The sequence below is a fragment of the Chlorocebus sabaeus genome, chromosome 1 (genome assembly GCF_047675955.1).
Source record: "Chlorocebus sabaeus isolate Y175 chromosome 1, mChlSab1.0.hap1, whole genome shotgun sequence".
Classification (NCBI taxonomy): domain Eukaryota; kingdom Metazoa; phylum Chordata; class Mammalia; order Primates; family Cercopithecidae; genus Chlorocebus; species Chlorocebus sabaeus.
In genome coordinates, this window is record NC_132904.1 from 11,458,420 (window position 1) to 11,471,303 (window position 12,884).

The 12,884-nt window shown below is 49.6% G+C and overlaps 1 protein-coding gene and 1 long non-coding RNA gene across 2 annotated transcripts; one reads left to right on the top strand and one right to left on the bottom strand.

Moving 5' to 3' along the window:
* The first annotated feature begins 1,965 nt into the window (after positions 1-1,965).
* On the top strand, positions 1,966-12,516 carry LOC103234086 (uncharacterized). The gene is made up of 3 exons (XR_497547.3): positions 1,966-2,333; positions 11,396-11,541; positions 12,124-12,516. It is a non-coding gene; the product is annotated as an uncharacterized lncRNA (long non-coding RNA).
* On the bottom strand, positions 3,395-10,550 carry SCGB1A1 (secretoglobin family 1A member 1). The gene is made up of 2 exons (XM_007995611.3): positions 9,104-10,550; positions 3,395-6,042 (listed from the first exon to the last, which is right to left on the bottom strand). The coding sequence occupies exons 1-2, from the start codon at positions 9,156-9,158 to the stop codon at positions 5,705-5,707; spliced, it is 393 nt and encodes a 130-aa protein (XP_007993802.2). The 5' UTR covers positions 9,159-10,550; the 3' UTR covers positions 3,395-5,704.
* Positions 12,517-12,884: the final 368 nt, after the last annotated feature.

Consider the following 12,884-nt stretch of genomic DNA (forward strand, 5'->3'; position numbering starts at 1 on the left):
CTGCCCACAAATCCCTTGGCATTCGAAAACAGCAGGCCTTGCATCAGCTGCAAACTAGACATAATTTTATCCATATCATCGTGATAAGGCTGATGAAGGCTGGTTTTGCTGCTTCTTCCTGCCTCATGAGTCATTTGCAGATATTTCTGTCAGGCTAACCTCAACTGTCTCGCATGTACAACAGCAGCTTTCCTACTGATCAATTAGTCCAGGCACATTGACACAAGCCCCTGGATTTTGCAACATGATGGCGGTGTTTGATAATTACCATTCTGCTTTAGGTTTCCTCCAGAGTAAGTTTCCTTTGGTTGCAGGTTTCAGGGGTAACAGATACTTTCAAAAATGTTTTTCACTCAGATTCAGTTTTCTTGACAACATGATCAAGAAATGTGGTCTTTTCCTCCCATGGGTTCCTCAAAGGTATGAATGCTAAAATTACTATCATGCTAAAAATACATTTGTTATTTTTAATCTTTTTTTTTTTTGATGAGTTTTGTTTGTTTTTTGCTTTGTTTTTGTTTTTCTTTTTGTTTTTTTGAGACAAGGTCTTGCTCAGTCACCCCAGACTGGAGTGCAGTGCTGAGATCTCAGCTCACAGCAACCTCTGTCTCCTGGGCTCAAGTGATCCTCCCACCTCAACCTCCTGAGTAGCTGGGATTACAGGCGTGCGCCACCACACCCAGCTAATTTTTGTAGGTTTTTTTTTTTTTTGTAGAGGCAGAGGTATCACTATATTGTCCAGACTGGTCTCGACTCCTGGACTCAGGCTATCTGCCAGCCTTAGACTACCAAAATGCTGGGATTACCAGCACTTTGGGGGCCGAGGAGGATGAATCACCTGAGGTCAGGAGTTTGAGACCAGCCTGGCCAACATGGTGAAACCCTGAAATACAAAAATTAACTGGGCATGGTGGCAGACACCTGTAATCCCAGTTACTTGGGAGGCTGAGACAGGAGAATTGCTTGAACCCAGGAGGCAGAGGTTGCACTGAGCTGAGATTGCACTGCTGCACTCCAGCCTGGGCAACAAGGAGAGAAACTCCGTCTTAAAAAAAAAAAAATTGCTGGGATTGCAGGATTACAGGCATGACCCATTGTGCCCAGCCTTGATGAGTTATGTTTTCAGTTTTTTCTTCACACAGTTTGTGCCTAATGCCTCCCAAAGGCAGGAATGCTTATAGTCATACATTGGCCTTCCTGTGTTTTGGAGCTTAGCATATTCATAGTGAAAATGGCTGATTGTATAATTATGTATTTATATAAAACGGGGGGGGGAGCATACTTTTTCTTTCTCTCCTCCTCCTCCTCCTTCAAATGTAAAAATCATTCTTAGCTTAAGGTTTGTTTAAAAACTGGCCACAGGCTGGGCGCGGTGGCTCACGCCTGTAATCTCAGCACTTTGGGAAGCTGAAGCAGTTGGATCACCTGAGGTCAGGAGTTTGAGACCAGCTTGACCAACATGGTGAGACCCCGTCTCTACTAAGAATACAAAAAAAAAAAAAAAAAAATGGCCAGGCACGGTGGCTCATGCCTGTAATCCCAACACTTTGGTAGGCTGAGGTGGGTGGATCACCTGAGGTCGGGAGTCCAAGACCAGCCTGACCAACATGGTGAAAACTGTCTCTACTAAAAATACAAAATTAGCCAGGTGTGGTGGCGTGTGCCTGTAATCCCAGCTACTTGGGAGGCTGAGGCAGGAGAATCGCTTGAACCTGGGAGGTGGAGGTTGCAGTGAGCTGAGATTGTGCCACTGCACTCCACCCTGGGCCACAGAGTGACATTCCGTCTCCAAAAAAAAAAAAAAAAAAAAAAAAGAAAAGAAAAAAATTAGGCTATAGCCTGAGCTTGGTCTGCCGGCCATAGTCTATAGACCCATGCTATAATACACGAGTAACTGGTGTTAGTAACTACAGTTACATACAGCGACTGGTGTGAGTAACACAGATAGAAAAGAATCCGGTGAACGGTGCCTTCATTTCTCGAATTTCCTGCTTTCTGTCAACATGCATCACACAGATACGTGTTCTTCCTGTGGTTGCAATCAGTTTATCTTTGCATTCTGCTGTTTTAAAATTTAACGCCCATTTCTGTGGATTGGCATAGCTCACATTCTTGTGAATCACCCACAGTGATTCCTGAAGGGTCGTCCCCAGCCTCAAGCCTCTCTGCCCGGTAATTGTGCTTCTTATCCTCAGATACCTGCCTTGCATTGGCCCTGGGTAAATGTTTCTCTTGGCTGTGAATAGGCAATTAAAATTCTGAGCCTTTTATGGCTCTGGATGCTTATCCCATGGAACAAGACTCATCCAGGCGGATGGCCCACCAATGCAAAGGTATGTGCTTTAGGTTAGGATGACCTGGTGAAGGAGAATGTGATGCCTCAGCAGGGAGGGAGTGGGGGAGGAGAGGGAGCCGGGCAGCCCCCATCGAGGCCCCACCCGAAGCAAGGAATCTCTTTTGGAGTTGCCAGTCCCCCGACCTGCTCTGGAATTTTTACAATCAGAGCCCCTCCTCCGTGGCTGACAATGAAGGGCGTGATGGCTTTCTAGTTTGTGTGCGCGAGTGTGTGTTTGGGGGTGTGTGGACTTTGCTCATCACTATCATTTGGATTTTTGGCTCTGGGGATCCCATCACCACCTTCAGGGCAGGGGCTGGGGCACAGGCTCTGGAATCTGGGTTGTGAGGAGTAATTGAGAGATTGCAAAAACGCCTGCCACCACCTAAACAATCAATATGGGTTATTGGGTTGTGGTTTTTGCCTGGGGACTTTAAAAACCGGGCAGGCGGAGGTCAAAGACGGCCCCGCCAGCTCCCCGCGGTCTTCTCCACCTTTGGGGCTGTCTCAGGTTCTAGATTCCGCGGGCTTCGCCCTTGAAATCATCTGGGAATGGAATTATTGCTAATCCCAAAAGGGCTGACACACCACTCGCTGGCAGGGTTCAACTGGGTGGCAACATGATTTGTGTGACTGCCCCTGTTTTCCCTCAGAATTCGGATTTTAAAACTTTCGAAATACGATATTTTTATTATATATATATATTTATTATTATTATTATTATTGGAGTGCAGTGGCGCGATCTCAGCCCACTGCAACCTCCCAGGCTGGAGTGCAGTGGCGCAACCTCGATCTCGGCTCACTGCAACCTCCGCCGCCCGGGTTCAAGCGATTCTCCTGCCTCAGCTTCCCAAGCAGCTGGGACTACAGGCATACGCTACCACGCCCAGCTAATTTTGTATTTTTAGTAGAGACGGAGTTTCACCATGTTGGCCAGGCTGGTATCGAACTCCTGACCTCAGGTGATCCACCCGCCTCGGCCTCCCAAAGTGCTGGAATTATGGGAGTGAGCCACCGTGCCCGGCCGAGATTTTTAAAATTATACGGATGACACCAGATCCCCAGAGCCGGACCTCTGGGTGCCTCAGCCCCGACAGCGTGTCCGCACCGGGACCCTGTGGAGGACGCTGCCCCCTTGTGGTTGCCGCGCGCCAGGCCCGCCGGACTACGTTGCTCCATGGAGGGGCCCGGACTGGCGAGCTCTACCAGCCGCCTCCTTCCTGTGACTTCTGCCGACGCCCCTCCGATTCCTGCAGCCCCTCTGCAGTCCTCCACCTTTTTCTTTCTTTCCTTTTAAGACAGGGTCTCACCCTTGTCACCCAGGCTAGAGTGCAGTGGCAGGATCATAGCTCACTGCAGCCTGGAACTCCTGCGCTCAAGAGGTCCTCCTGCCTCAGCCTCCAGAGTAGCTAGGTCTACAGGCATGCCTTACCAGACTCCGCTAATTTATTTTTATTTTGTAGAGACGGAGTCTCACTCTGTTGCCAGGCTGGTCTTGAACTCCTGGGCTCAAGTCATCCTCCCACCTCTGCCTCCCAAAGTGCTGGGATTACAGGCATGAGCCACCTCGCCGAGTCAATCCTCTACTTCTGTTTAGGTGCTGTGGGTGATATGACCCAGCAGGGGGCTGGCTGCCATGAAACTGGCCGGGGATTCGGGGATCTTCATATCCACATGGATGCATCTTTAGGATGAGTTCTATTCTTTGCACATTTTGCTATAGAGCAATTTTAAAAACCAATCAGCCACACTTTTTTTTTTTTTTTGAGATGGAGTTTCACTTTTGTTGTCCAGGCTGGAGTGCAGTGTCACGATCTTGGCTCACTGCAACTTCTGCCTCCCAGGTCAAGTGATTCTCCTGCCTCAGCCACCCGAGTAGCTGGGATTACAGGCACGCACCACTACGTCTGGCTAATTTTTTTGTATATTTAGTAGAGATGGGGTTTCACCATGTTGGCCAGGCTGGTCTCGAACTCCTGACCTTAGGTGATCCACCCGCCTCGGCCTCTCAAAGTCCTGGGATTACAGGCATGAGCCACCATGCCTGGCCATCAGCCACATTTTTTGCTTGGCTCTTTTTAAAAACTGAGAGCAGGGAAGGTGGGGGTGTGTGTGGGGACTGAGCAGAATGAGGGAGCCATGGGAAGGAGGGGTACAGGAAAGACTGGTGAGGGGCCACCATCGTCAGGATTTAGAATTTTACAATAAGAGCCCTGGAAAACTTTGAAGGATGGGGAGGGACTTTGCACTTGAGAAGAATTCCTTTGGATTGCGGGAGAGGGGATTGTGGGGGCCCTGGAGTCTGGCTGGGAGCCAGAGAGGAGGCCCTGGGGGCTGTACAGGCAGGTTTGGGGGTGTTGCCTGTGGGCTTGGAGTGAAGGATTCCAGAGGCCCTATAGAGGTAGCCTGGGTTGGCTAGAGAAGGAAGAATCACGGATGTTCCTCAGGCTGGTGCAGCCCAGCGGGGAGAATGGAGCTACAACTCATTGAGATAGGAACAGACTAGGGCAGGGATCACCGGTTCTGTTGGACAAGTGGAGTCTGTGATGTTGAGTAAATGGTCTGATATAAGGGGAGGGGGCTTGAGTTCTGTTGGAGGCAGAAACCTAGAGGAAAGGAGCTTTGGAAGAGCCCAGAGATTTCTGCTGGGATCCAAGAGCAGAGCTTGTCTGCTTTCCTTTTGTCCTGGCTCACCTCACCCAGACAGGGGCAGACCCCCACCATAACAAGGAGACCAAAAAGACACAGGGGGCACAAAAGTGAGATGCTTGTGGTTTATTGAAGGGAGCAAGGCCGGTGGGCGTGGACTCAAAGCACGGCAGCGGCAGGGGCTGGAGCAGTTGGGGATCTTCGGCTTCTAAATCCTAATTACACAGTAAGCTTTTGTCTATTTTTTCCTAAAACAAATAAACAAAGAAAGAAACAAACAGAAAAGCTCAACACAACAGTGAATGAATTGCATAGTTAGGCAGAGATGATGAGCCATAGAAACTTTAACATCAACCGAGAGGTGCAGTCAACTCTAGGAGGAACTAAGGTAGTAAGGGCTTGGATTGTTTCTCAAAAGCCTCTTGAAAAATAGTAAGAGGAGGCTGGGCGCGGTGGCTCACGCCTGTAATCCCAGCACTTTGGGAGGCTGAGGCGGGTGGATCACCTGAGGTCAGGAGTTCGAGACCAGACTGGCAAACATGGTGAAACCCTGTCGCTACCAAAATACAAAAATTAGCTGGGCATGATGGCGGGTGCCTGTAATCCCAGTTACTCGGGAAGCTGAGGCTGGAGAATCGCTTGAACCTGGGAGTCGGAGGTTGCAGTGAGCCAAGATCGTGCCATTGCAACTTAGCCTGGGCGACAGAGCAAGACTCTGTTTCAAAAAAGATCACTGTGCTGCCTGCCTGGGGACAGTGGCACTGTGACTCTCCTCTCTGGATTAGAAACAGGTCTGAAAACTGGGGCAACCCTACAGCCCCATTTGGAGAAGCCACTTCTAACCAGTGTGAAGTGAAGGGCGCTGGTTACCATGAGCTTAATGATGCTGTCTCTGGCCTTTGCGGGGAGGGTGTCCACCAGCTTCTTCAGCTGAGCCCCTGCCTCACTCATGTCTTGATCGGGGCTGAAAAATCCCATGGCAGCCTCAAAACTGGAGGGTGTGTCCAGGAACAGGGATTCAATGACACGCAGAAAGGTCGGGCAGATCTCTGCGGAAGCTGCAACACAGAGAAGAGAAGGCATATGTCTCCAGGCCCCTTTCCAAGCTGGCTAGCTCTCTGGCTGGGTCTGCCCGGATGCAAACAGCCAGGCCCATCAGCGGGAGATAGCACCCTTGTCATCAATGGGCTAGAGTGTGAGATTTGCTGGTGCTCTAAGCGGTTGCCTATTGGGTGCTGTGCGAATACTTTCTGGATTACGGCCAGCTTTTTGTGGATTGCCCGAGTCTTCCTTGGATTTCTTGGGTTGAGGTGAGCAAGGTGCCACTTTTCTTTCTGTTAGAGATCAAGGCAGAGTACTGATAATAGAAGCTGCTGGCCTGATTTGTTAATGCCATGTGGAGGCTGGGAAGAGGCCACTGAGGGTTTTGTTACCCGCCGGAAACTTGCCTCTCCTCAGTGGCTAGGGATGCCCTGAGCCATGCTTCGCTGGGAGCATGTGACAAATTCAGGCTCTGGCAGGAAGAAGCGATTGTAAGCCAGGTGCGGTGGCTCACACCTGTAATCCCAGCACTTTGGGAGGCTGAGGCGGGCGGATCACGAGGTCAGGAGTTCCAGACCAGCCTGGCCAACATGGTGAAATCCCGTCTCTACTAAAAATACAAAATATTAGCTGGGTGTGGTGCTGGGTGCCTGTAATCCTAGCTACTCGGGAGGCTGAGGCAGGAGAATCGCTTGAACCCTGGAGGCAGAAGTTGCAGTGAGCCGAGATCTCGTCACTGCACTCCAGTCTGGGCAACAGAGTGAGACTCTGTCTCAAAAAAAAAAAAAAAAAAGGAAGAAGCCATTGAGATTGTACCAGCCAAACATGGGCCTCCAAACCTGGCCGGGAAGTGTGGCACACTCAGCTCACGGACAGAGCAGCCACTTTTACCGCTGCATTCCCTTCAACACAGAGCTTCAAGACTGTGTTTTCTTCTCAGGTCCTTACAACCAGGAATATGGGGGAAAGTCACCATTTTCTACCCCCTGCTTGCCTCCATCTTCCCAGTGAGTCTTAAATCCCTTGTCCTTGAATTCTCTGCCTCCCGTACAAATTTGCCTTCCCTCCTCCGACTCCAGGGCCTCTCTAGAAATGGCCACTCCAAGTCAGACCCTCTCCGGAACTTAGGTCCTTGCTTTGTAACTTACTATGTCACCAGGCAAGTCATTCTGTCTTTCCGTAGCTCAGTTTTCTCATCTGTAAAATGGGAACAATATCCCTACTTCATTTTATTTTTTATTTTTTAAATTTTAATTTAATTTTATTTTTATTTATTTATTTGTTTTGAGATGGAGTCTCACTCTATTGCCCAGGCTGGAGTGCAGTGGCACTGTCTCGGCTCACTGCAACTTCTGCCTCCCAGGTTCAGTGATCCTCCTGCCTCAGCCTCCCAAGTAGCTGGGACTACAGGTGTGCATCACCATGGCTGGCTAATTTTTGTATTTTTAGTAGAGACAGGGTTTCACCATGTTGGCCAGGTTGGTCCTGAACTCCTGACCTCAAATGAGTTGGCCTCCCAAAGTGCTAGGATTACAGGCGTGAGCCACTGTGCCTGGCCCAGTATCCTTACTTCATAGGGTTGTTGTAAGAATGAAAAGAGAGGCCAGGTGTAGTGGCTCACGCCTAATCGCAGCACTTTGGGAGGCCTAGGCGGGCGGATCATGAGGTCAAGAGATTGAGACCATCCTGGCCAACATGGTGAAACCTTGTCTCTACTAAAAATATAAAAATTAGCTGGGCACAGTGGTGTGTGCCTGTAATCCCAGCTACTTGGGAGGCTGAGGTAGGAGAATCGCTTGAGCCTGGGAGGCGGAGGTTGCAGTGAGTGAGCTGAGATCGTGCCACTGCACTCCAGCCTGGCAACAGAGCTAGACTCCATCTCAAAAAAAAAAAAAAAAAGAAAAGAGATACTAAAGAGCTACTATGTGAAAGGGTGACAGTGATTGTCACATTGTGTGAAGTAAGTGTTAAATATTGTATGTGTGCGCACACAAATAGACAAATGAAATGCATCTGACCCACCCCTTAACATGTTTCAGAACTATCTTGCTCGGCCATCCACCTCTGTACGCAGACAGCACTGAGATCTAATTAATACACATTTCAGTCCAAAATGATGTCATTTTCTCTGAAAAACAAATAAGCCTTTCTGCAAAATAGTTGTTCCTACTGCTTCTTGGTTTGGGTTTTCTAACTCCCCAGTGTCATAAAACTTATCTCCATGGGTGCTATGAAGCTTTCCAAGTGAATTAATTGGAGTTTATTTATTAAAAAACAACAACAACATTTTCAGTCGAGAATGGAAGAGGCTGATGCAGAGTGAAAAACAGAAATAGATAACCCAGTTCTCCAAAGACGGGCGATCTTGGAGAGAGGTGTGATCCTTCCTTCCTTCCTTTCTCCCCCTCTCTCCCTCTCTCCCTCTCTCTGTCTGCCCCTCTTCCCCCCACAATTCTTTTCCTTTTAATGACAGCAGCAACTACTCAGAGACTCCTAATCCCTTTTGCAGAGGACAGAAATGTTTAGAAAACTCCACTCTGGGTTGGCAGTTCCCCAAAGGGAAGATCTCTTTCTGGAACATTCTTCTGTGCCCAGAATGAGAGACCTTGTCTTGGGTTGGGTTTCGTTTGGGGTCATGAGTCCCTGCAGCTTCCCTTTCAGTGACTTCAGCTGCCAGCATGGAGTGGAGACCCCAGACTTGGAGGCTGCACCAAGGTCTCAGCATCTTGGGGTGTGTCCAGGTCTGGAATGAAGGCCTCATTATTCCTATGCTGGATGCACTCATCTTTATGAGGTGTCCTCCACCCCTCCCTCCAGCCTATTCCATTCCCTGGGATTCTGAGGGTTGCTGGATATGGAAGATGGGACCCTTTTTATGCTTCCTCACAGCCTGGGGCTCTCTCCAAGTTCCCAAGATGAACTTGCTCACCAGACCCAGTTTTCTGAGACTCAGCATGCCCAGGTCCTCCCAGTGGCTACAGAGCAGACACGGGCAGCTCACCCCTTCTTCTGAGCAAAACTGGGTGGTCCTGAGAGTTCCTAAGTCCAGGAGGGAGGGAAGGGACTCTGAGCACTCACCGGAGCTGCAGCAGAGAGCCAGCGTCACCAGGGGGAGGGTGACAGCGAGTTTCATGGTGGAGGCGGGGGATGCTCTGGCCCGTCACTGATTCCGTCTCTGAGACTGGTGGGCTAGTAGGAGACATGCCCAACAAGGTGCCTTTTATATGCTCCAGGCGGCAGCGCCCAGATGGGGAAGGGTAGGGCAAGGGCTCTACGTAAGATACCGCACTATTTGCTTGGGCATTGGCTCGGTGGAATAGGTAAATATTCCCGTTTCTCAACCCAGTTTCTGTCCCCATTGAAACTGAGCTCACACAATGGGCCCCTTGGGGGTGGAGTGCCAAGCCTTGCCTGAAGGCAGTGAAGGGAACCCATGTCAGAGGACGTGGAAACCCAGCTGCCTGTGTCACTCACTGAACCTGGGCACTGGGGCAGTCCAGGTCAAGAGAAGCAATTGTGGAGCCTACCTGGAGAAACTGAGGCCCAAGGTCCCTCCCAAGTGGCAGGGAGAGGACTAGGACTAGGACTCAGGATCCTGACTGTCCACTGGGCTCTTTCATAGGCTCCCCTCTGAGGAGGGCGACTGAACCTTAAGCCAGGAAAGTGACATGGTTCGGAGCATTGCTGTGGTCAGACTTGGGGGGGCCCTGGACTGTTGAACAAAAGGGACCTTTCCAGAATTCCCATCAGAAACCCGAGCCCTGCCACAGGCTGGGTCTGTTCCCACACAGAAGTGCTCTCAAGTCCTGTGCTCCTGATGGCCCAATTGGCAGGACCTTCAGTCCTTATCTCACTTGACCTCCCAACGGCCTTGACACCTGCGACCGCTTCCTTCTCGAACCATTCTCTCTCCTGCGCTCCCACGCCTCAGTTCTTTCCTGTTTTCCTTCTCTGGCTATTCCTTCTTGTTCTCTTTAGATGTTTATACTTTACTGTTCTTGAGTGTTGATGGTTCCCAGGCTTTGGCCTTCTCCCCTTTCTTGCCTCCAGTTGCCATTTCCTGGTTCTTCTCCAAAGCCTGGGCTTCATAGCACCTAGCCTGGCCTGGTCAAAATCCCCTTACTCAACCTCCCTGCCTCCCAGCTTGCTTTCCTCAGCCATCCTCTGAAAGGCCATCAGAATGATTTTCCTAAAGCGCATTGGTCATGTCCTAGTTCTTGAAACCCTTAAACTCTTCCTTTTGCCTATAGAATAAAATTCAAGTGCAGTTTACAAGGCCCTTGCCCACTGGCCTTTGCCTACCATTTGAACTTCACTTCTCCTCTCCCCGACACAGCGACTTAGCCCTCTCTTACTATTTGTGGATTCGAGAATGTTCCATGTTTTTTCATGTCTTTCTACCTATGCACAAGCTAAGCCTCATGCCTGAATACACATTTCCTGCCTTGTCCACTTCTCCAAATTCTATTTGTACTTCAAGACTCAATCAAATGTCGATCCACTCATTCATCCAATAAATGCTGACCACCTATGATGTGCCAGACGAGGTGCTAGGAGTTGGGAATTGGGGTAGATAGACATGGAGAAGCATTGCATGCCACTTCAAGAACTCCTCAAAAATAAATAAATAAATAAATAAAAAATAAATAAACAAATAAAAGGCCGGACACTGTGGCTCACGCCTGTAATCCCAGGACTTTGGGAGGCTGAGGCAAGTGGATCACCTAAGGTCAGGAGTTTGAGACCAGCCTGGCCAACATGACGAAACCCTAAAACTACAAAAATTAGCTGGGCGTGATGGTGGGTGCCTATAATCCCAGCGACTTGGGAGGCTGAGGCAGGAGAATTGCTTGAACCTGGGAGTCAGAGATTGTGATGAGCCGAGATCACACCATCGCACTCCGGCCTGGGCAACAAGAACAAAACTCCGTGTCGGAAAAAAGAAAAAAAAAAAAAAAGTATCCCGTTGTGCCTGAGGGTTTCGAAGGGGTTGCTGTGCCTGCATAGGGGGCATTCAGGGGCCAGAGCACACAAGGCCTCGTTCTAAGGCCTTTACACTCAGAGTGGGAAGCTCTTGAAGGTTTTATTCAGGGAGTGACATGGTCTGATACCCTTTCCTGATGAACTGACCCTGACTTGGGCAGCTGGGGAAATGGGGTGTTATTTCTTGACATAGAGAAGACTTGGGAAAAACAAGCTTGGGGGTGAAAATAGGGAGTGAAGCCTTCCCCAACAGGCAGTTCTGATGAGTGGCAGCTCTCCCTATGGGCCTCTCTTCCCCCTCTGCTTACAGGGCTCATTATACAATCTTTTAACTTTGCAATTGTTTATTTTCTTGTATGACTCCTTTACTTGACTGACCTCCTTTAGGGCTGAGGCCACTGTAAGCCAAGGTACGCAACGCTTGCTAAACAGGAATCCCTGGAATTAATCCATGCATGAGGCCTTTGTGCCATGTGACAGTTGAAGGCCATGGTGACCCCTGAACCGTCCCACTCAGAGACGCCTTAACACTGGTAAGAGCACACGTTCTAAACTAGCAACCAACAAAGACTTGTCAAGTACGTTACGGTGTGTCCTTACAATGAAACGCTGTGTGGCTGAAAACAGAGAAAGAAGATCTTCTGAACTGATGGTGAAATGATCTCCAAGGCAGACTGCAAAGGGGAAAAATAAGGCATGAACAGCGTAAAAAAGAACAAAGAGAAGGCCGGGCGTGGTGGCTCACGCCTGTCATCCCAGCACTTTGGGAGGCTGAGGTGGGCGGATCATGAGGTCGATTGAGACCATCCTGGCCAACATAGTGAAACCCTGTCTCTACTAAAAAATTACAAAAAAAAAAAAAAAAAAAAAAAAAAAAAAAATTAGCCGGGTGTGGTGGTGGGTGCCTGTAATCCCAGCTACTTGGGAGGCTGAGGCACAAAAATCACTTGAACCCAGGAGGCGGAGGTGGCAGTGAGCCGAGATCGCGCCACTGCACTCCAGCCTGGTGACAGAGCAAGACTCCATCTCAAAAAAAAAAAAAAAAAAAAGAGAATTCACATATGCATTTGCTTGTATTTGCACAAAGTATCTCAGAAGTGCTTTCTTTCTTTCAGGTTTTCTTCTGTGTCCTATCATCTGGGCTCTTGAATCTAGCCTATCTTGAGGACTTCAGGGTCTGCATCCCTCCCCTCTTGGGGACTGTTGAACGGTGTAGCCTGCCAGCAATCCCAGCACTTTGGGAGGCCAAGGAGGACAGATCACCTGAGGCTGGGAGTTCGAGACCAGCCTGGCCAACATGGCGAAAACCCCTCTCTACTAAAAATACAAAAATTAGCCGGGTGTGGTGGCAGACACTTGTAATCCCAGCTATTCAGGAGGCTGAGGCAGGAGAATTGCTTGAGCCGGGGAGGCGGAGGTTGTAGTGAGCCAAGATTGTGCCATTGTACTCCAGCCTGGATGACAAGAGAGAAAATAAATCATTTCCATCTCAAAAATAAATAAATAAATAAAAGGTGTGTGTGGCTGATGGAGCTGAAATGGGCAAGGAAGGTGAGCTGGACCATGGGTACACCTAAAGCCCATCCAATGCCGCCACTAGTGGATCCCTCTGTGGGCAGTGGCTGGTCTGGCCGGGGCAGCAGTGATGGCCACAGGGGTCTTAGGCAGGAGTCATATCACCCATAACCTCAGACTCTGCTCTCTACTTTCCACCTTCATGGTGCAAGGTCCTGGGGACAGGATAGCTGGCTCCTGGGTCTTTGAGGAACTTCACAGCTAGGAGGAGAGACAGAGATGGGTGTAACTGGTGGGAATGCTCTGTGGGAGTTGAGAGGGGGCTGCCCCCAGGCCGGGCACGGGGGCTCATGCCTGTAAT